This window comes from Pogoniulus pusillus, chromosome 4 (genome assembly GCF_015220805.1).
Source record: "Pogoniulus pusillus isolate bPogPus1 chromosome 4, bPogPus1.pri, whole genome shotgun sequence".
NCBI classification, from domain to species: domain Eukaryota; kingdom Metazoa; phylum Chordata; class Aves; order Piciformes; family Lybiidae; genus Pogoniulus; species Pogoniulus pusillus.
This window is the reverse complement of record NC_087267.1, coordinates 45,556,083-45,575,659: the sequence shown is the minus strand read 5'-3', so window position 1 is coordinate 45,575,659 and position 19,577 is coordinate 45,556,083. Positions and strand designations below refer to the sequence as shown.

General features: G+C 45.4%; 1 protein-coding gene across 4 annotated transcripts in view; it reads left to right on the top strand.

Annotated features, from left to right (window-relative positions):
• The window catches only part of CHCHD3 (coiled-coil-helix-coiled-coil-helix domain containing 3), a 200,602-nt gene that overhangs the window by 93,772 nt on the left and 87,253 nt on the right, over positions 1-19,577 (top strand). For 2 of the 4 annotated variants that reach the window (XM_064142736.1, XM_064142735.1), the window contains exons 5-6: positions 16,216-16,230; positions 18,482-18,565. In XM_064142736.1, coding sequence (XP_063998806.1) covers positions 16,216-16,230; positions 18,482-18,565 — 99 coding nt within the window. The remainder of the gene's footprint in view (positions 1-16,215; positions 16,231-18,481; positions 18,566-19,577) is intronic. The other 2 variants (XM_064142738.1, XM_064142737.1) reach the window with 1 other exon arrangement.

Here is a 19,577-nt window from a genome sequence, read left to right as displayed (position 1 = left end):
CACAACTTCCTCAGCCTGATTGAGAAACAATCACAACTTTTCTCAGCAGAGGGCTTCCAGCTCTCCTGTCATTGCTGTGCCCTCCTTTAGCCCAGCTATGACAGGTCTGTGTCTCTCCTGTGCATAGGTCTGTGGAGCCACCCCCAGCACTGCAGGTGGGTTCTCAGCAGCACACAGCAGCTGGGAAGAATCCCCTCTTTGCTCCTGCTGCCCACTCTGCTGGGGATGCAGCCTGGGACACAGTTGGCTCAGGGCTGTGAGCACACAGTGCCAGCTCATATCCAGCTTTTCACGCCCCAGCACTCCTGAGTCCTCCTCCTGAGGGCTGCTGTGCAGCCCTTCATCCCCCAGTCTGTAATGACCCTGGAGATTGCCCCAACCCAGGCATAGAACCTTGCATTTGGCCTTGCTGAACCTCATGAGGTTCCCAGGGGCCCACCTCTGCAGCCTGTCCAAGTCCCTCTGAATGACATCCCATCTCTCCAGTGAGTCAGCCACAGCACTCAACTTGGTCACAGGATCACAGGATATTAGGGGTTGGAAGGGACCCAAGGAGATCATCGAGTCCAACCCTCCCAACTTGGTGTTATCTGTAAGCTTGCTGAAGGTATGCTCGATGGCACTGTCCTTCTGCAAAGATGTGACACAGCACTTAGCCCACACAGTTCCTTATTTCTTGCTTTTCTGTGTCTTTATAATTTACCACAGTCTTGCTCTAACATCTGAGGAGGTTGAGGTAGCCTGGAGCAGGATAATGAGGTGTGTCTCTGGTTTTACCCAAGCCCTCTCTGCTACTCATCCTCTGATGAATGCCTTTTTGCTTGTGAACCAGCATATGTCTGCGAGGAGAATAATAAAATATTTGTCAGAATTATTCCTCTTATAAATATTAGAGAAGCAAAGCTCTGTGTGGGGAATGTGTTGTTAAGAGCTGTTACTCTTGTGTAGCTGAAAAGCCCCTGAGTCTACCTGTGTCTGCACTCCCTGAGCTGTTAGTTTGTGCCCTTTCAGTGTGATTATCCTTTTGAGCCTACAACTTTCGGGGTAGATCTTTGTGTGTCTTCTAAATTTATTTGTTGTTGTACCAAACCTGCATTTTAAATAGGTGCAGTTGCCACTTGTTAGCAGTTTGGAAATGCCTCTGTTAGTGCTTTGAATGTATTTTTTTGAGAGCTGAACAAATTGAAGATTAGTCAAATATTCAGTGGCTTTGATATTCCCTGTGCCTTAAACCCTCCACAGCAGAGTCTAGGGCTAGTCGTGGTCCCACTGCATTTGCTAGTGGATTTGTAGCTGTTTGCACAAAAGTGCTGATCCTTTTGAGAATTTTTGTCCCCTGTTATGTAGGCTGCTCCCACTGCTCTCTGTCTGGAGATGTCTGCTGTTTGGCCTGGACAGATTGGAGAGTTGAGTGGAGAAAGAACCTCATGACTGACAGGACTAGGGGGAATGGAGCAAAGCTGGAGGTGGGGAGAGTGAGAGTGGAGGTGAGGAGGAAGTTGTTGAGCAGGAGAGTGGTGAGAGGCTGGAATGGGTTGCCCAGGGAGGTGGTTGAGGCCCCATGGCTGGAGGTGTTTGAGACCAGGCTGTGTGAGGCTGTGGCCAGGCTGATCTAGGGTAGAGTGTTCCATGATGAGGCTGGATGAGGCTATGGCCAGCCTGATCTAGGGGATGGTGTCCCTGGGCATGGCAGGGGAGTTGGAACTGGCTGATCCTTATGGTCCCTTCCAACCCTGACTGATTCTGTGATTGTATGACTTTCAATGAAGGCAAGTGTGGGGTCCTGCGCCCAGGGAGGAATAACCCTCTGCACCAGTACAGGTGAGGGGCTGACCTTCCTGAAAGCAGCTCTGCAGAGAAAGACCTGGCAGTGTTAGTGGACAAGAGGTTCTCCATGAGCCAGCAATGTGCTTCCATGACCAGAAAGCCAGTGGTGTCCTGGGGTGCATTATGATGAGTGCATCTGACTGCTGGAGGGAGGTTCTCCTTCCCCTCTACTCTACCCTAATGAGGCCATAGCTGAAGTCCTACATCTAGTTCTGAGTTCTGCAGTTCTAGGGAGACAAACTACTGAAGAGAGTCCAAGAAAGGCTGTGAAGATGCTGAGAGATCTGGATCATCTGTCTTAAGATGAACATGCTTTGGTTCACATGCAGTCTTGGTGTTGTTTGAAGTCTTATAGATAGCTAAGGATGTAAAAGGTATTTGGCTTCAGAAAGGCTTTTTAACCCAGTGCCAGTTAAAACTTTTCACATAATGTTGTCAGAAACCTTTTACTTTTAATTCTTTATGGGAATGAACACATGAGATGTTCATTCTTACTGCAAGATCTTCACTCTATGTTATAGTTCTTCAGATGATGATCTGAAGAAAGAATTTCTCTCTATATATACATACACATACATATGTAAAAATATGTAAATCCATAGATATCTACACACAAAGTGTCAAGTAGTATGCTGAAGGTGTGTGGGAAACCCATTTGCCTAAATCATCTCTATTTGCTTTCCAGTGTAGCTTTTGATCTAAGTAAAAAGTCCAATTCCTTGCCTCCATTTCCTTTGTTGCTGTGCCACAACTTAGACTATTGGCTCTACTTTAATTTGAGCATACTGAGTGTTAAATACTTCCAGGTTGCCCTGAAATGTGCTTGTTTGCCAGAAGAATATTTGCTTTAGAGTGAACATGTGTTGTCTAGAGGATTTCTCTAGTAGTTGGAGTTAGAAAGCTTCTGGCAGCTGGAAAACTCCTAAAGGGTGCGACCTGTTTGCATTGGAAAGTCCAGAATTTGGAGTCAGTGGCTAATTCAGGACCAAATTTGCAGTTCAGGAGAAAAGAGTTTCTGTATGGGGTGTTGGAAGGGTGACATCCAGCCTGTCTGTCCTTTAGTGGACAGTTACTGCTGTGATGCTGTAGTTTTGAAGGTGGCCATACAGGGTTAACAGTTGGCCGTGATGATCTTAAAGGTCTTCTCCAGTCTAAGAGGTTGTGCAATTCCACTGGGAGAGAAACACCAGATTAGAGAAGAACAGCAGGCTAGAGGACTCCAGCTAACCAGGTGCTGGGCCCATTCCAGGGCCTAGGATGTGTCAAGCTGCTTGGGAATCAGTGCAGTGGAGAAAGAAAAGTGGTGACCTAAGTACAGAAGACAAAACTAGCAGAAGGATTAATTGGAACTAGGACTGACCTGTACCTTAAGTGAGAAAAAATAATTGTAAGTACTGAATGCAAAGGTCATTTGTCTGGTTTGAACAGGCAGATTGCAGTCTGCTAATTGATCTCTTTATTTTACCTCACTGTTGGGGTTGTTTTGTTGGATGTTTTTTTTTCCAAGGGTTGATGGAGTAGCTCTGTTCCCATAGGCTGTGGACCCATGGAAACAGGCAGATGTTGTGTCCTTTGTTGCACATTAGAAAAAAGAATCAATCCAGGTTTGGATTGGAAGGGACTTTAAATATCATCTAGTTGTAGCCCCCCTGCCCTGGCCAGGAACACCTCCTACCAGACCACATTGCTCAAGGCTCTATCCAACACGGCTTTGAATGCTTGCAGGGTTGCAGCCTCCACAACTTCTCAGGGTCACCTGTTCCACTGTATCACCACCTTCATGGGGAAAAATTTCCTCCTAATGTCTATACCAAGCTTCTTCCAGTTTGAAGCTGTTACCCCTTACCCTGTCACTCTTTGCCTTTGTAAAAAGTCCCTCTTCATCTTTCCTGTGGGCTTCCTCTAACTATTGGAAGGTCTTCCCCGACCTTTCTCTTTTGCAGCTTGAACAATCCCAACTACCTCAGCCTGTTCTCGCAGCAGTAGTGTTCCAGCGTTCTGATCATCTTCATGGCCTCCTCTGGCCAATCTCCATCAGGTTCATATCTGTCCTGTGCTAAGGACTTATGGAACAAAGTTGGAAGTGGGGAGATTCAGAGTGGAGGTGAGGAGGTAGTTACTGAGCATGAGAGTGCTGAGAGGCTGGAGTGAGTTGCCCAGGGAGGTGTGGTTGAGGCCCCATGGCTGGAGGTGTTTAAGGCCAGGCTGACTGAGGCTGTGGGCAGCCTGCTCTAGGGTAGGGTGTCCCTGCCCATGGCAGGGGGGTTGGAACTGGCTGCTCCTTATGGTCCCTTCCAACCCTGACTGATTCTGTGATTCTGTGACTCCAGAGCTGGCTGCAGCCCTGCAGGTGAAGTCTCAGCAGAGAGGCAGAATCCCTACTCCTTCCTTTGACCTGCTGCCTATGCTTTTGATGCAGCCCAGGATTTGGTTTGCTTTCTGGCTTGCAAGTGTGCATTGCATGTGAAAAAATATTTTTTCTACCTTAATAAAGCTTTCCAGCTTAAATTGCAGGGAAAACTACTTTGGCTTTTTTTTTCTGTTAATTGACTCCACTAGGTAAGAGGTAGATATGAGGCTATTTCCTCCTCATCAAAAACACTCCCATGCTGCTAGGTCTGTGTTACAGATGAAGGTTTTATAAAAGCAAACAAGTCAGTCTTTGATTTTAGTTTTTAGGAGCTGAATTTATCCACCTGTGGTGATTTTCTGAATAACACAGATCCCCATCTCCATTTCTTCTCTGGAGTGTTTCTGAACTGGGCTTAGACTCTGTGTCACCAGCGATAATAGCACTGTGCTTTTACCACAGTTGCTGTGTCAATATTTCAGTGCCCAAATACATTTTCCTCTTCTGCATGTGAATATATTGCTACTTCCAGCTATAATTCTGGGCTGTGGAAGTAGAACGTGGCAGATGTCTAGCAGTGCTCAACAACACCACAAAAGAATAAATGAGAAAGAGCCCTGCTGGAGGTTGCCCATTGCATTTGGAAAGGCAGATTGCAGGTAACAGATCTCGTGTTCTGCTCAGGCAGATGAGGGAACCCAATTGTTACAGGAGGACCTCAGAAGTTTTCCTGACAGTTGGTTTGGACCACAGGTGTTATATCCAGTTTGAAACCATTCCGACATCTCCTTAGCATCTGGGTGAAGCACTGATTCAATACAGTTCTTACAGTGGCCAAAGTGGACTTTAGCACTTGATGTCATTCAGAAGGATCTGAACAAGCTTGAGGCTTGGGATCTTATGCAGCTCTTGAAGTTCAGCAAGGCCAAATGCAAGGTTCTGCACCATATTGGAGCAGTTCCTGGTAACAGTCCTGGCTGGGGGATGAAGGGGTGGAGAGCAGACCTGTAGAGAAAGACTTGGGCGTGATGCTGGTTGAAAAGCTGGACACAAGCCAGCACTGTGCACTCACAGCTCAAAGCCAGCTTGTCCAGGACTGATCCCCAGCAGTGTGAGCAGCAGATGGATGGAGGCAATTCTGCCCCTCTTCTGTGTGCTGCTGAGACCCCACCTGCAGTGCTGGGGCCAGCTCTGGAGTCCTCAGCGCAGCAGAGACATGGACCTGTTGGAGCAGGGCCAAAGTATGACACAGCAATGATGCTCAAAAACTTCCTCTTCACTTCCACTCTGACTCTCCCCACTTCCAGCTTTGCTCCATTCCCCCCAAGTCCTGTCACTCCCTGAGAGCCTCTAAAGTCCCTCCCCAGCTTTTTTGTAGGCCCCCTTCAGATCCTGGAAGGCCACAAGAGGGTCACCTGGGAGCCTCCTCTTCTGCAGGCTGAATAGCCCCAACTCTTTCAGTCTGTGCTCATAGCAGAGCTGCTGCAGTAGTTGTAATTGTCAGAATGATGAGATATACAATCTTCGAAGGAATCCAGTGTCTCTGCAACCTTACAGATCCAACTGGGGATGTTTTCAGAGTTAATACAAACATCTCCCCTTCTTGGGTTTTGCTAAGCGATTGGCTTCACTGATAACTTGTGGCAATGAGTTCTGCAAGTTAATTATGCATTTAATTGGTTCCAAATTTGTTGCTTTTCAATTTCACTGTTCACTGAATATCTCCTCAGTCCTGTATTATGAGAAGGAGTAAATAAGAGAGCCTGACTTACCTTTCCTGAGCATTTAATTATTTCATATACCTCTATCATGTACTTCTTTACGCTCACACAAAGCTCTTCTGATGGTTTTGGTCTTCATGTGACTCCAACTCCTCCTCAGAAGCTTTTGGCTGTAGTGACCACAGCTCTAAGAGGATCTGGGAGTTTATTTACTCTCTGTCAGATAATTCAGTCTCAGCGTGCTGCTGTATGCTGTTTCCCTTTCTCTTCATATATCTCGTTCTGGTTTTATTTGGCTGTTGTTACACACAGGGCGAGTTCTTATTGACTCGCCTGCAGGAATATAAAGTCTTTCTCTGGGGTTTACAGTCGAAGTAAAAACACTTCCCTGTGACTGGTGCAGGGTTTTGCTTCCTAGCTGTATTGTTTTCCATTCACCCTCACTGGATCCTGCCTGCCTTCAGGCTGCCAGATTGTTTTACCTTAAATAGCTTCTTGTGATGTTCTACGTGGTCTTCATGAATTAAGATGATCCTGAGTTGCAGTCATCTCAGTTTATCCCTTTTTCTGGATGACTGAATTAAAATAAATTGTAAACTGAAACATGGAACACTGACTCCATAATCTCTGCTTTGAACTATTTTTGGCCCTTTCTAGTCAGCAATTTTGATTAAACCTTTAAACATTTCACTGGATTTTATGATTCTTTGCTTTTCATTTTACCTCGTGTAAGCCATTGTTGAATTACTTTTGAGTATGCCATTAGTTAAGTCTCTTATTCTTTTGTAGTCAAGCATAGAACCATGTTTTTATAATAGCTAGTCTCTGCCCTGCTGTGTTAGAATTGTTATTGTTCTGTCAACAACTTCACACCACAAGTCAGAATAAGGAATGGAAATGTTAGCATCAGGCCCTCTCTTAAATACATTTTTTTGCTTCCAATAAATTATAGAATCATAGAGTCAAGCAGGTTGGAAGAGACATCCAAGATCATCCAGTCCAACCTAGCACCCAGCTCTGTGCAATCAACCAGACCATGGCACTAAGTGCTCCATCCAGGCTTTGCTTCAACACCTCCAGCCACAGTGACTCCACCACCTCCCTGGGCAGCCCATTCCAATGCCAATCACTCTCTCTGACAACAACTTCCTAACAATATCCAGCCTAGACATCCCCCAGCACAACCTGAGACTGTGTTCTCTTCTTCTGTTGCTGGTTGTCTGACAGAAGAGACCAACCCCACCTGGCTACAGCCTCCCTTCAGATAGTTGTAGACAGCAATGAGCTCTGCCCTGAGCCTCCTCTTCTCCAGGCTGCACACCCCCAGCTCCCTCAGCCTCTCCTCATAGGGTTTGTACTCCAGGCCCCTCACCAGCTTTGTTGCCCTTCTCTGGACACCTTCCAGCATCTCAACATTTCTCTTGAATTCAGGAGCCCAGAACTGGGCACACCACTCAAGGTATGGCCTGAGCAGTGGTGAGTACAGGGGAAGATTAACCTCCCTTGTCTTACTGGCCACACTCTTCCTGATCCAGGCCAGGATGCCATTGGCTCTGTTGGCCACCTGGGCACACTGCTGCCTCATCTTCAGCCTACTCTCCACCAGTACCCCCAGGTCCCTTTCTGCCATCTGTAAGTGGCAGAAACTATAGTCTGGCCCCCACCAAACTATTGTCCAGCCCCTGACAGTGAACTGGCTCCCTGTTTGAGAAGTTTCAGGACCCCTGGTCTAGATGACCGCCAGGGGTTGCTGCCAACCCCACTGGGATTCTCTGAACTGGGCAGGACTTCTTTTTAGGCTTCCAAGTAGTGAAAAGAGTAGGGGGAATCAAGCGAAGCTGGAGGTGGGGAGAGTGAGAGTGGAGGTGAGGAGGAAGTTGTTGAGCAGGAGAGTGGTGAGAGGCTGGAATGGGTTGCCCAGGGAGGTGGTTGAGGCCCCATGGCTGGAGGTGTTTCAGGCCAGGCTGGATGAGGCTGTGGTCAGGGTGATCTAAGGTAGCAAGTCCCTGCCTGTGACAGGGGGGTTGGAACTAGATGATTCTTGTGGTCCCTTCCAACCCAGACTGATTCTATGATTCTGAAAAATCTTCGAAGTTGTTTTCCTTTGTTTGTCTAGCATGGTCTTTACAAAAATCAAATGTTTGCCTCTGTGCTGGTCTTGTATTCAGTTTGGGTTTTTTTCCATCAATGTTATAGATTTTTATATATTTTCTGTGCTGGGAATATTATTTATTGCTGTTAGAATAATACAAATGGCAGCAGAGCTTGAAGTATAATTATGTTAAACATTGCACTGATGTGTAGTGAGTTTCAGGCTCTGCCCTGGAGACTCAGCAATCAAATGAGAAGAGAAAGGAAAGTGCAACGAAGGGAAGTTGGACACAGAAATTCAATGATACGTGTTATAGGATTATACAAAAGGAAGATGCTTAGCAATAATCAATACATGAATCAATCCTCAGTCCTTTCAGAGCGACTTTACTCAAGGCAGTAATTCACTTGTGGGTTTATTTCAGAGCAAGCTGCTGAAACTTTAAAGAAAATTCTGAAAGAGCAGCATTGTAATTAGGTGATTAAAATCCAAAGAGCACTGAATCTTGCTGTCTTCTCACTCTTCCTGCCATTTCCTTCTGCTTTCCCAAGGCTTCCATAGAATCAGAGAACCATCAGATTGTTTTGGTTGGAAAAGACCTCCAAGATCATCAAGTCCAAGTGTTAGCCTAGCACCACAGTGCCCATCAACACATGTCCCAAGGTGCCATGTCCACACATTTTTTGAATGCTGGGAACCCCACCATCTCCCTGGGCAGCCTGCTCCAGTGCCTGCCCACCACTGCAGTAGAGAAATTTTTCCTGATAGCCAACCTAAACCTCCCTGGTGCAATTTGATGTCATTTCTTCTTGTTCTGTCACTTTATACTGGGAAGAAGAGAGCAACCCCCACCTCTCTCCAACCTCCTTTCAGGGAGCTGTAGGGTGCAATGGGGTCTCCTCTCAATCCCTTTTTTTCCAGACTAAACAACCTCAGACTTGTTCTCCAGGTCCTTCTCTGGCTTTGTTGCCCTTCTTTGGACTCAGTCCAGCACCTCAGTGTCCTTGCTGTAAGAGACAGAAGACTGAATCCAGTATTCAAGGTGTGGCCTCACCAGTGCCAAGCAGAGGGGCATGATCACTTCCCTACTTCTGCTGCCACGCTGTTGCTGATCCAAACCAGGATCCTTGGCCACCTGAGCACACTGCTTGATCTCGTTCAGGCAGCTGTCAGCCAACCACCTCCCTGCCCTGCTCTGGTGCTTTTCCCCTGAGCAGTTTCCAGCTGCTTTGCCTCAAGACTGGATCCTTCACGGTGTTGTTGTGACCCAAGTGCAGGACCTGGCACTTGGCCTTTTTAAACATCACACAATTGTCCTCAGCCCATTGATCCAGCCTGGCCAGATCTCTGTGCAGAGCCTCCCTACCCTGAAACAGATGGGCACTCTCACCCACTTCAGTGTTGTCTGCAGACTTCCCAAGGGTGCACTCAATTCCCTCATCCAGAACATGACTGAACTGTGTTAGTTTGTATCTAATAACTTAAAGAGGTATGGTAACTTTTGTAACCAGATGTGATTTTCATACTTAAATACTTTAAAGGTACAATGAAAACTTGATCACTGCCCTAATATTGGCATAAAGTGCTACAAAGAGCAACAGACAAGAACTACAAAGCGATGGCTTGATAGGTTGGACTGGATGATCTTGGAGGTCTCTTCCAACCTGGTTGATTCTATGATTCTATCAAATACCAAAGAGCTGTAGATTATTTTCTTTACCATTTTAGTTTTCTGTGTATCTTGATGGGAGAAGGTTTTGTTATGCAAGCTGCAGCGTTTCCAAAACTGACTAAAATGCTACTTCTTTGGCAGTGCCAAGGTTAAATGTCTAAATATTTGACCATCAGTTGATGTGCTCCATGTGAAAAATCAGCTGAGTTACAATTTCTGTCTTTCATTATTTGAGATTTGCAGGGTTTTTGTTACCAGGATGATTAGGAAAATGTGAGTTCAGGACTGGCTGCGTTGTTTGAGATGGAAGCAGTAAGTTTTGGTGGTTTGTTGATAACAAAGGAATCAGAGAATCACAGAGGTAGGAAGGGACTTCTGGAGATCATAAGAATCCAGCCTTCCTGGTAAAGCAGGGTCACCCAGAGCAGGTTGCCCAAGATCCCAGAGTAAATCAGTTTGGAAGGGACCTTTGGAAGTCATCTTGTCCAAACCCCCTGCAGTGAGCAGGGACATCTCTAACTGCATCAGGTTGCTCAGGGCTCCATCAAGTTTGATCTTGAATGTTTGCAGGGATAGGACCTCGACCACATCCCTAGTGAACCCATTCCAGTATTTCATAGAATCACAGAATCAGTTAGAGTTGGTAAGGACCACAAGGATCAGCCAGTTCCAACCTCCCTGCCATGGGCAGGAACACTCTACCCTAGATCAGGCTGGCTGCAGCCTCATCCAGCCTGGCCTCAAACACCTCCAGCCATGGGACCTCAACCACCTCCCTGGGCAACCCATTCCAGCCTCTCACCACTCTCATGCTCAACAACTTCCTCCTCACTTCCAACCTGAATCTCCCCACCTCGAGCTTTGCTCCATTCCCTCCAGTCCTGTCACTCCCTGAGAGCCTCAAAAGTCCCTCCCCAGCTTTTTTGTAGGCCCTTTTCAGATCCTGGAAGGCCACAAGAAGGTCACCTGGGAGCCTCCTCTGCTCCAGCCTGCACAGCCCCAACTCTTTTAGTCTGTCCTCATGGCTGGAGCACCTCTCCTCTCTGATCATTCTCATGGCCCTTCTCTAGACATGTTTCAGCATCTCCACATCCCTCTTGTCCTAGGGGCTCCAGAACTGGATGCACCACTCTCATTGTAAAGGACTTCCTCCCAATGTCTAATGTAAATCTACCCTGTTCAGCTGAAAGCCATTGTGAATCGTAACGACCTCTCCTCAGCCTTCCTGTAGTTCTTACTCCCATACTGAAATGCAGCTATAAGGTCTGCCTGGAGCCTTCTCTTTTCCAGGCTAAACCACCCCATCTCTCTCAGTCTGACCTTGTAGGAGAGGTGTCCCAGCCCTCCTGTCATCCTTGTGGCTCTCCTCTGAACTTGCTCTACTAGGTTCAGGCGGGTTTGGATCACATCCAGGTGGATTTAGAATCTTTCCAGAGATAGAGAAATGAGTCCAGGTTAGCAAGATCTAACTTCAAACCCAAAACAACAGGTGAGTCATTGTCTTAAAAATACTTTTTAGTGATGGCTTTGCCAATATCCAAAAGTGAAGGTACTGCTTGTATTGTGTCTCTCAAATTGAGAAACACTTGATGTAGTTATGAGTGATTCACTTTTGAGTCTTAAGTAGAAATCAATATCTTGAATAGCTGAGAAGAAATAACTGTGCTCTTATTTTGTATTCCAAAGTGGATTTCCCTACTTGGCCATCATTGTTTTTTGCTTTTAGTGGAAATTGGTTACCAGGATAAGAGATTGAGCAGCCAGTTCCAATAATGCAAGTTCTCTTGGAAGGAAATTATATCAATTCATTTATAGTTTTGATGATTTGATACAAGAAATAGGATATTCACAGATGGAAAATAACACTGGAGAATGGGACGCCCCTAATGTGGTTGAACCTCTGACAGACAGAGGACACAGTAAGTTTTCAGTTGGATTTCAGATGGGATTGACTTTCAAGTGGGCTTCAACGAGCTGTTGAGTTTTCCTTGCTTATGTAAGTGCAGCATCTGTGAGAGTTATTTCACTGTCTCTGAATCTTCAGTTTACACAGCAAAAGAAATAAGTTGTGGCTTTAAAAAATACAGGAATAAAATAACTGGCTGGATGAGAGCTCAGGGCTTGTTCAGCCAGGCAGTCAAATTGGAGGCCTGTAGCTTGCAGTGTTCCCCAGAGGTCAGTACTGGCTCCAGTTTTGTTCAGTGCACTGACTCATCAGTGACCTGGTTGAAGGTGGACCCTCAGCAAGTTTGCTGAGGATACAAAACTGGGAGCACTGGCTGACACTTCATCATGCTCTGCAGCCTGGGGAAGAGAAGGCTTTGAGGAGACCTTAGAATAGCCTTCTAGTATCTGAAGGGAGCCTACATGAAGGCTGAGGAGGGACTATTGGACAAGATCTTGTAATGACAGGACAAGGGGTAATGGGTTTAAACTGGCAGAGGGAAGATTCAAATTAGATGTTAGGAAAGGGTTCTTTGCGGAGAGGGTGGTGAGACACTGGCACAGCTTGCCCAGGGAGGTTGTGGCTGCTCCCTGCCTGGAGGTGTTGAAAGCCAGGTTGGATGAGGCCTTGAGTGACCTGTTCTGGTGGGAGGTGTCCCTGCCTATGGCAGGGTGGTTGGAACTGAATGATCGTTGAGGTCCCTTCCAACCTAAACCCTTCTATGATTCTATTCTGTGTGGCTGCTCAGTGAGAGCTGAACAGCTGGACAGGTGGGAATCTCATCAAGTTCAGCAAGAACAACTGTAGGTAGGGTCTGCACCTAGGGAGGAATAACCCCCTGCACCAGTAACAGAGTAGAGGTTGACTTGCTGGGAAAGAGCTCTGTAGAAGAGGACTTGGTAGACAACAGGTTCACCATATACTAGCAGCATACCCTTATGGGCAAGAAGGCAAATGGTCTTCTGGGGTGCATGAAGAAGAATGTGGCCAGCAGATTGAGGGGGGTTCTCCTTCCCCTCTGCTTAATCCTAGTAAGGCCACGTGTGAAATTCTGAGTCCAGTTCTGGGATTTCTAGTTGGAGTGAGTCCAAGAACAATTACAAACAGGCTTAGAGGATGGACTGTTTATTCTGGAGAAAACAGAGAGGAGATAGTCCCAGTGCTGGTCAATATCTATAAGGGCAGGGGATCAAAAGGATGAGGCCAGACTTTTTTCAGTGGTGTGCAGTGGTAGGATAAGTGGTAACTGGCACAAACTGGAACTCAGGAAGTTTCCCCTGAATGTGAGGAGGGAATTCCTTATGTAAGGGTGCTGAAGCCCTGGAACAGGCTGCCCAGAGAGAATGTGAGGTAAAAAATTCCTTCCTTTAAGGGTGCTGGAGCCCTGTAACAGGCTACCCTGGAGAGATCTCTGGAGAGATTCCACAGCTGCCTGAACATGATCCTGGGCAATCTGTTCTTAGGGGAGCTGCTTCACAAAGAGGTTTGATTAAATGATCTCCAGAGATACCTTCCAACCCCCACCATGCTGGGCTTCTGTAGTTGACATGCCAGTATCTTATTATTCCTTTTGGCACTTGAGTGGTGATCTGTGGTGAGAACACTTCCTTCAAAGGTGATGGTCCCTATTTTTTATCTTTGTTTCACATGATGTACTGATTTAAACTGCACCAAATGTTGCCTCACTATACTCAATAATAACCCATTCTGTTGTTTTTTTTCCTTATTAATTTCATCCACAACATTAAAAATACTTCAGTGAAATTATCATCAGCTCATTTCTGAACACAGTAAGAACAACAGCAGTATAGCAACAGTGCTGGAAGTAGAAAGTAGGTCCTAAATCTGTTCACTGGCAGTTGTTTTTTCCTGTATTTTATAGGATAATGGTTCTTTTGCTCCATTTTTCTTGAGAGAAATCCACTTTGGCTCATATGGAGCAGTTTTTGCTGCTTTAAGATTAGTGGAAAACTGCACATATTTGACATATGACTGAGACATCAGAAGCTGTCAGAAACAGTTATAGACATTATTTGAATTGCTCCAAATACCTGGCAGCAGTACAAATAGTCTTCAAAATGTTTGATCTTTTTGGACTGTGTTAGTTAAATGAAAAGCATGTTGAGGGGCTTCAGAAAGAAGTCATGCCTGCCTTTTATCCCCATTTACGTAGAATCATAGAATCAGCCAAGTTGGAAGAGACCTCCGAGCTCGTCCAGTCCAACCTAGCACCCAGCTCTGTGCAATCAACCAGACCATGGCACTAAGTGCTCCATCCAGGCTTGGCTTCAACACCTCCAGGGACGGTGACTCCACCACCTCCCTGGGCAGCCCATTCCAATGCCAATCACTCTCTCTGACAACAACTTCCTCCTAACATCCAGCCTAGACCTCCCATGGCACAGCTTGAGACTGTGTCCCCTTGTTCTATTGCTGATTGCTTGGCAGAAGAGCCCAACCCCACCTGGCTACAGCCTCCCTTCAGGTAGTTGTAGACAGCAATGAGCTCTGCCCTGAGTCTTCTCTTCTTCAGGCTGCACACCCCCAGCTCTCTCAGCCTCTTCTCACAGGGCTGTGTTCCAGTCTCAAGTTGTGCCAGGGGAGGTCTAGGCTGGATGTTAGGAGGAAGTTCCTGACAGAGAGAGTGATTGGCATTGGAATGGGCTGCCCAGGGAGGTGGTGGAGTCGCCGTCCCTGGAGGTGTTGAAGCAAAGCCTGGCTGAGGCACTTAGTGCCATTGTCTAGATGACTGGCTAGGGCTGGGTGCTAGGTTGGACTGGATGATCTTGGAGGTCTCTTCCAACCTGGTTGATTGTATGATTCTATGATTCAGCATGTGGGCCACATTTTCCTTACTCATCTTTTTACTTCTAACATGAAAACAGAAGTTTTTCTTGTTCAGACAAGAACATCAACAACCTCCTGTCTTGGGGGCAGCAGTACTCTGAATTTCAGTTGCATCTTCCTGTGGCATACATTAAAAACTGCAATCTGTAACTCTTTTGTTTGACACAGTGGTGTTTTGGTTGCTTTTCCTTTTTTACTCTTTGGTCTCTAACTAGCTTTAGTAAACTTCTCTTAATGTCACATTTTTTTTGCAGACCAGATCCTAACTTGTTCATAAATTCCATTTTATATTTTTCTCCATTAGCCTCCTCTCTTTGTGATCTTTTTTTATCTTCCCCACTCATTCTTTTAGGACTTCATTATTCTTAGGAAAATGTACTGTAGCACATTTACTGGTAATTACAAAAGCTTGTTTTAATTACAGTTGTCAATGACTATGTTTTATGATGCACTATTGTTGCTGCTGTTTCTAATCCACAATTCTTCTCTACCTTTACAAGTGGAAATTAACATGTTTTTTAAGTGATGTATCTGGATCAGTTTTTTTCTGGGTAGGAAGGATTTTGTGATTAGTGATAGCTTCAGAATGAAATTATTTTGGGGGGCAGGGAGAAGTATATGTTCCTAAGAATATACATTAGTTACTTGTATTGCCTGCTCAGAGTGTTGTGTGTTGAAATAGAAAATCAGAATTGAAAACTCAATCAGTAGAGACTGACAGAATCAGTCAGGGTTGGAGGGGACCACAAGGAGCAGCCAGTTCCAACCCCCTTGCCATGGGCAGGGACTCCCTACCCTAGAGCAGGCTGCCCACAGCCTCATCCAGCCTGGCCTTAAACACCTCCAGCCATGGGGCCTCAACCACCTCCCTGGGCAACCCATTCCAGCCTCTCATGCTCAACAACTTCCTCCTCACTTCCACTCTGACTCTCCCCACCTCCAGCTTCTCTCCATTCCTTCTAGTCCTGTCACTGAGAACCTAAAATGTCCTTCCCCAGCTTTTTTGTAGGCCTCCTTCAGATTTTGAAAGGCCAGAATAAGGTCACCTGGGAGCCTCCTCTTCAGTGAGCAAAGATCATGGTTTTGCTGACCTTAATATAGAATCATAGAATCAGCCAGGTTGGAAGAGACCTCCAAGTCACCCAGTCCAACCTAGCCCCCAGCCCTACCCAGTCAACCAGATCATGGCACTAAGTGCCTCATCCAGTCCTTTCTTGAACATCTCCAGGGGTGGCGACTCCAGCACCTCCCTGGGCAGCCCATTCCAAAGGCAATTCACTGTGGAGAACTTCCTCCTAACATCCAGCCTAGACCTTCTCCAGCAGAACTTGAGACTGTGTCCCTTTGTTCAGCAACAGAACAACCCCCACCTGGCTACATCCTTCCTTCAGGTAGTTGTAGATGCTACAAGTATGACTATAGTTTGCTTCTCAGTCCCCATACCTTTAGTGCAGTTAATTCCATCTGTTTTGATCAGTGATGATCTTTAGGCTCAGGGCACCAGACATGAAAAAAGAAGGGCTGGTTGGCAAAGAGCAAGGTTTGGTTCATTCAAGTAAAATGACAGTTTAGCTGTGTGATTTTTGCATGAGCAGGGAGACTTTTGGTGAAATTGCCTAAAGAAAACAACTTCCTAATTTTCTGTGTGGTTCTAGATTAGAGATGTGCCTGTCATGACTTTTATTTTGCTATTCTTTCTATTCACTGTAATAGAATAAATTTATTTTGACTTCTTGATTTTTTTTTTTTCACATGCTTCAGGATATAGAAAAAAAGGTAAGGACTGAAGTAAGGAACAACCAAAAATCCAAAGCTTTTGCTTTGTGCCTGCTTGGGGCAATCCCAAGTAGAAATCCAGGCTGGGTGGAGAGCCATGCTGAGGAGAAGGGCATGGGGGGAGTGCTGGTGGGTGAAAAGCTGGACATGAGCTAACATTGCCCACTCACAGCCCACAACCAATCATGTCCTGGACTGAGACCCCACCTGCTGTGCTGGGGCCAGCTCTGGAGTCTCCAAGACAAGAAGAACGTGGATCTGTTGGAGTAGGTTCAGAGGGAGATCACAGAAATGATCTGAGGGCTGAAAGCCCTCTGTTGTGAGGCCAGACTGAGAGAGTTGGGGCTGTTCATCCTGGAAAAGAGGAAACTCTGAGGAGACCTTATTGCAGCCTTCCCATATTTGAAGAGGCCTCTGGGAGAGCTGGAGAGGGACCTTTTTCCAAAGACATAGAGTGACAGGACAAGGAGTCATGGCTTCAAACAAGAATAAGCCTGATTTAGATTAGACATGAGGGAGAAACTTTCCACTATGAGAGTGCTGAGGCACTGGAATGGGTTGCTCAGAGAAGCTGTGGGGGCTTCAAGCCTGCAAGTGTTCAAATCCAGTCTGGATGAGGCTTTGAGCAACCTGATCTAGTAGGAGGTGTCCTTGCAGAAGGTTTGGAACTAGATGATCTTTAAGGTCCCTTCCAACCCAAACCATTCTAAGATTCTATGATTTTTATTATTTGATAATGTGCCAAAAAAACCCAAAAGCAAATCTTGGCAAAGATTTCTGTGCAAGTCCAGCACAATACGTGGTGTAAGTTTTCTGAGGTGCTTGTGTCAGCATGACCTGGAGAGGACATTTTCAGTGATAAGAGTGCAGCAGTTTGCCCCTTTTACATGATGCTCCTAACCCAGCAACTTTATGCACCTGGCTTTGTTGTATCAAGTACCTGGCTGAAAGTAATATGTTAGAGATAAATGACTGATGTTGAACAGGCAGTTGTGGTAATGGCCACTGCTAGTTAATTATTGGTCACTAGAGATATTTTATTATTAAACCATTATGAGCCTGGAATGAATTTGGCCTAATAACTTAGGCATTAAATCCTGCACAGCTTGTTAAAAATCGCTTGTCTTGTATTTCCTCTGGAGGACTTAGAGCTTTGTATGTCTTCTGTGTGCATGTGTGCTCATTTAATGTCATTTATGGTTCTTAATGAGTCTCTTTAATAGCAAATACTGGTTTATCATGCAGACAGAAAGGCAAATATGTGTCAGCTTTCTCAACAGTGTTGGAAGCAGTGTTTCTGGAGTGCTCAGATCATCGAATCATAGAACCATTCTGTTTGGAAAAGACCTTTAAGGTCATTGAGTTCCAACCATTATCTAACTGGTGGTGAGATGCTGGAATGGATTGCCCAGGGAGGTGATTGAGGCCCCATCCCTAGAGGTGTTTAATGCCAGCTGGAAGAGGCTGTGTACAGCCTGATCTAGGGTAGGCTGTCCCTGGGCATGGCAGGGAGGTTGGAACTGGCTGCTCCTTGTGGTCCCTTCCAACCCTGACTGGTTGTATGATTGTAACTCTACCAAGTCTGGTGCTGCACCATGTCCCTCAGCACCTCATGTCAGCATCTTTCCAACACCTCCAGGGATGAGTATTCAACCACTTCCATGGGGAGCCTGTTCCAGTGCTTGAGAACCCTTTCAAGTGAAGAAGTTTCTTCTAATCTCTAATCTAATAATCAAAATTATCCTGTATTAGTAGTTACTGGACATAGAAATGATCCTACAGAGAAGGATTTCAGCTTATGCTGTTGAATACTTCAACCATGTAGAAGTTGCCAGAGGAGTCATTACTAATTAAAGGGGACAACAGAGTTTCAGATGTACATTTCAGATCTGCTTTTGCAGATGTTGTAAGCATTTGCTTAATTCTAAACACGCAGATGTTTTGGAAGAACCAATTCATCTCAGCATAGGCTGCTTGGTTCCATCTTTCAGATGTTTCTACACAGATTTGGACAAACTGTGGCACAGCTGTTGAGGAGAGAAGGATGAAAACCCAGTACAATAGACAACAACCTCCTTACATTTTCTATGCAGCAATCTTCATCTTAATAATGTCCTCCTTGGCAAAAACAAATGGACTGCAGCTCACAATCGCTGTAGAATCCTCACTGGTAGAATTTATGATCCATGTTTTGCTTTGCAAGTGAGGCTCTTTCTTGATCCAGTTTTATCTTTCTCTTCCTTTTTTTTAGGCCAGGCAGCTGGAAGAGAAAGAGAGAGAACTGAAGAAGCATGATGCCTACTACAAAGAGCAGCTGGCTCGACTGGAAGAAAGGGTAGGCCTTCTTCCCCTTGGAAGGAAGAGTTTTCTGTTCCTTTCTGGTTATGTTTTACTGTTAAGCAAGATGACTTTTCTACAGAGATTAAGATTACAACTGTGGCCAGAGGATTTGTTTGTTGGGGTTTTTTTTTGATTAACTGCTACTGTGTCTGCCTTAAAATTACCAGGATGGAGGCTTTCATGTTGAGGATATTGTTTTCTGTACCGAGTTCTCACATTTGCAATGAGATTTCATCTGTCACAGTAATTACACACAGAGTAGTGATCCAGATGAGGTTACTTTGACACAAACACCAGTGAAGAACCTGTGTAAATGAATGAGCATCCCCAAGTCTTAAAATTGCATGTCAAGAGTGCAGATATGCTGAGTTTCAGCTTTCTTTGTGGTCCACAGATGCTCTTCTTGAGTGGAGTGGTGGAGTCGCCGTCCCTGGAGCTGTTGAAGGCAGGATTGGACGTGGCACTTGGTGCCATGGTCTAGCCTTGAGCTATGTGGTAAAGGGCTGGACTTGATGATCTGTGAGGTCTCTTCCAACCCTGATGATACTGTGGTACTGTGATACTGTGAGTTGGTGGTTCCTCCAAAAGCCACCAGCACATGGAGAGTTTAGTGTTAATTGCAAGTTGTTTATGCTGTGTTCAGAAAGCACTTCTGTGTCTTTTTTTTTCACAGAAGACTTGAAACTAAACTGTACAGAACAGCTTGGTAAGCTGTGTGACACACTTAGAATGTTTTAACATATTGCTGTTAACATTCTAAGTCTTTGTAGGGTATTATTTTCTAGGATGTTAATTTCAAATAATCACTGCTGTCAACATTTTCTAGATCCCAGCTTGCTTGTAACTTTCAGCTTGAATATATTTGCCTCCTTTCCCCCTTCTCTGCCTATTTCCTGAGCCTACCTATTGTTGATTAGTTTGGGTTTGGTTTTTTTTTTGTAGGTAGTTTTGCAAATGATATTACCAAGATACATATTCATTTATGCAGCTTAGCAGGATAGAAGAAA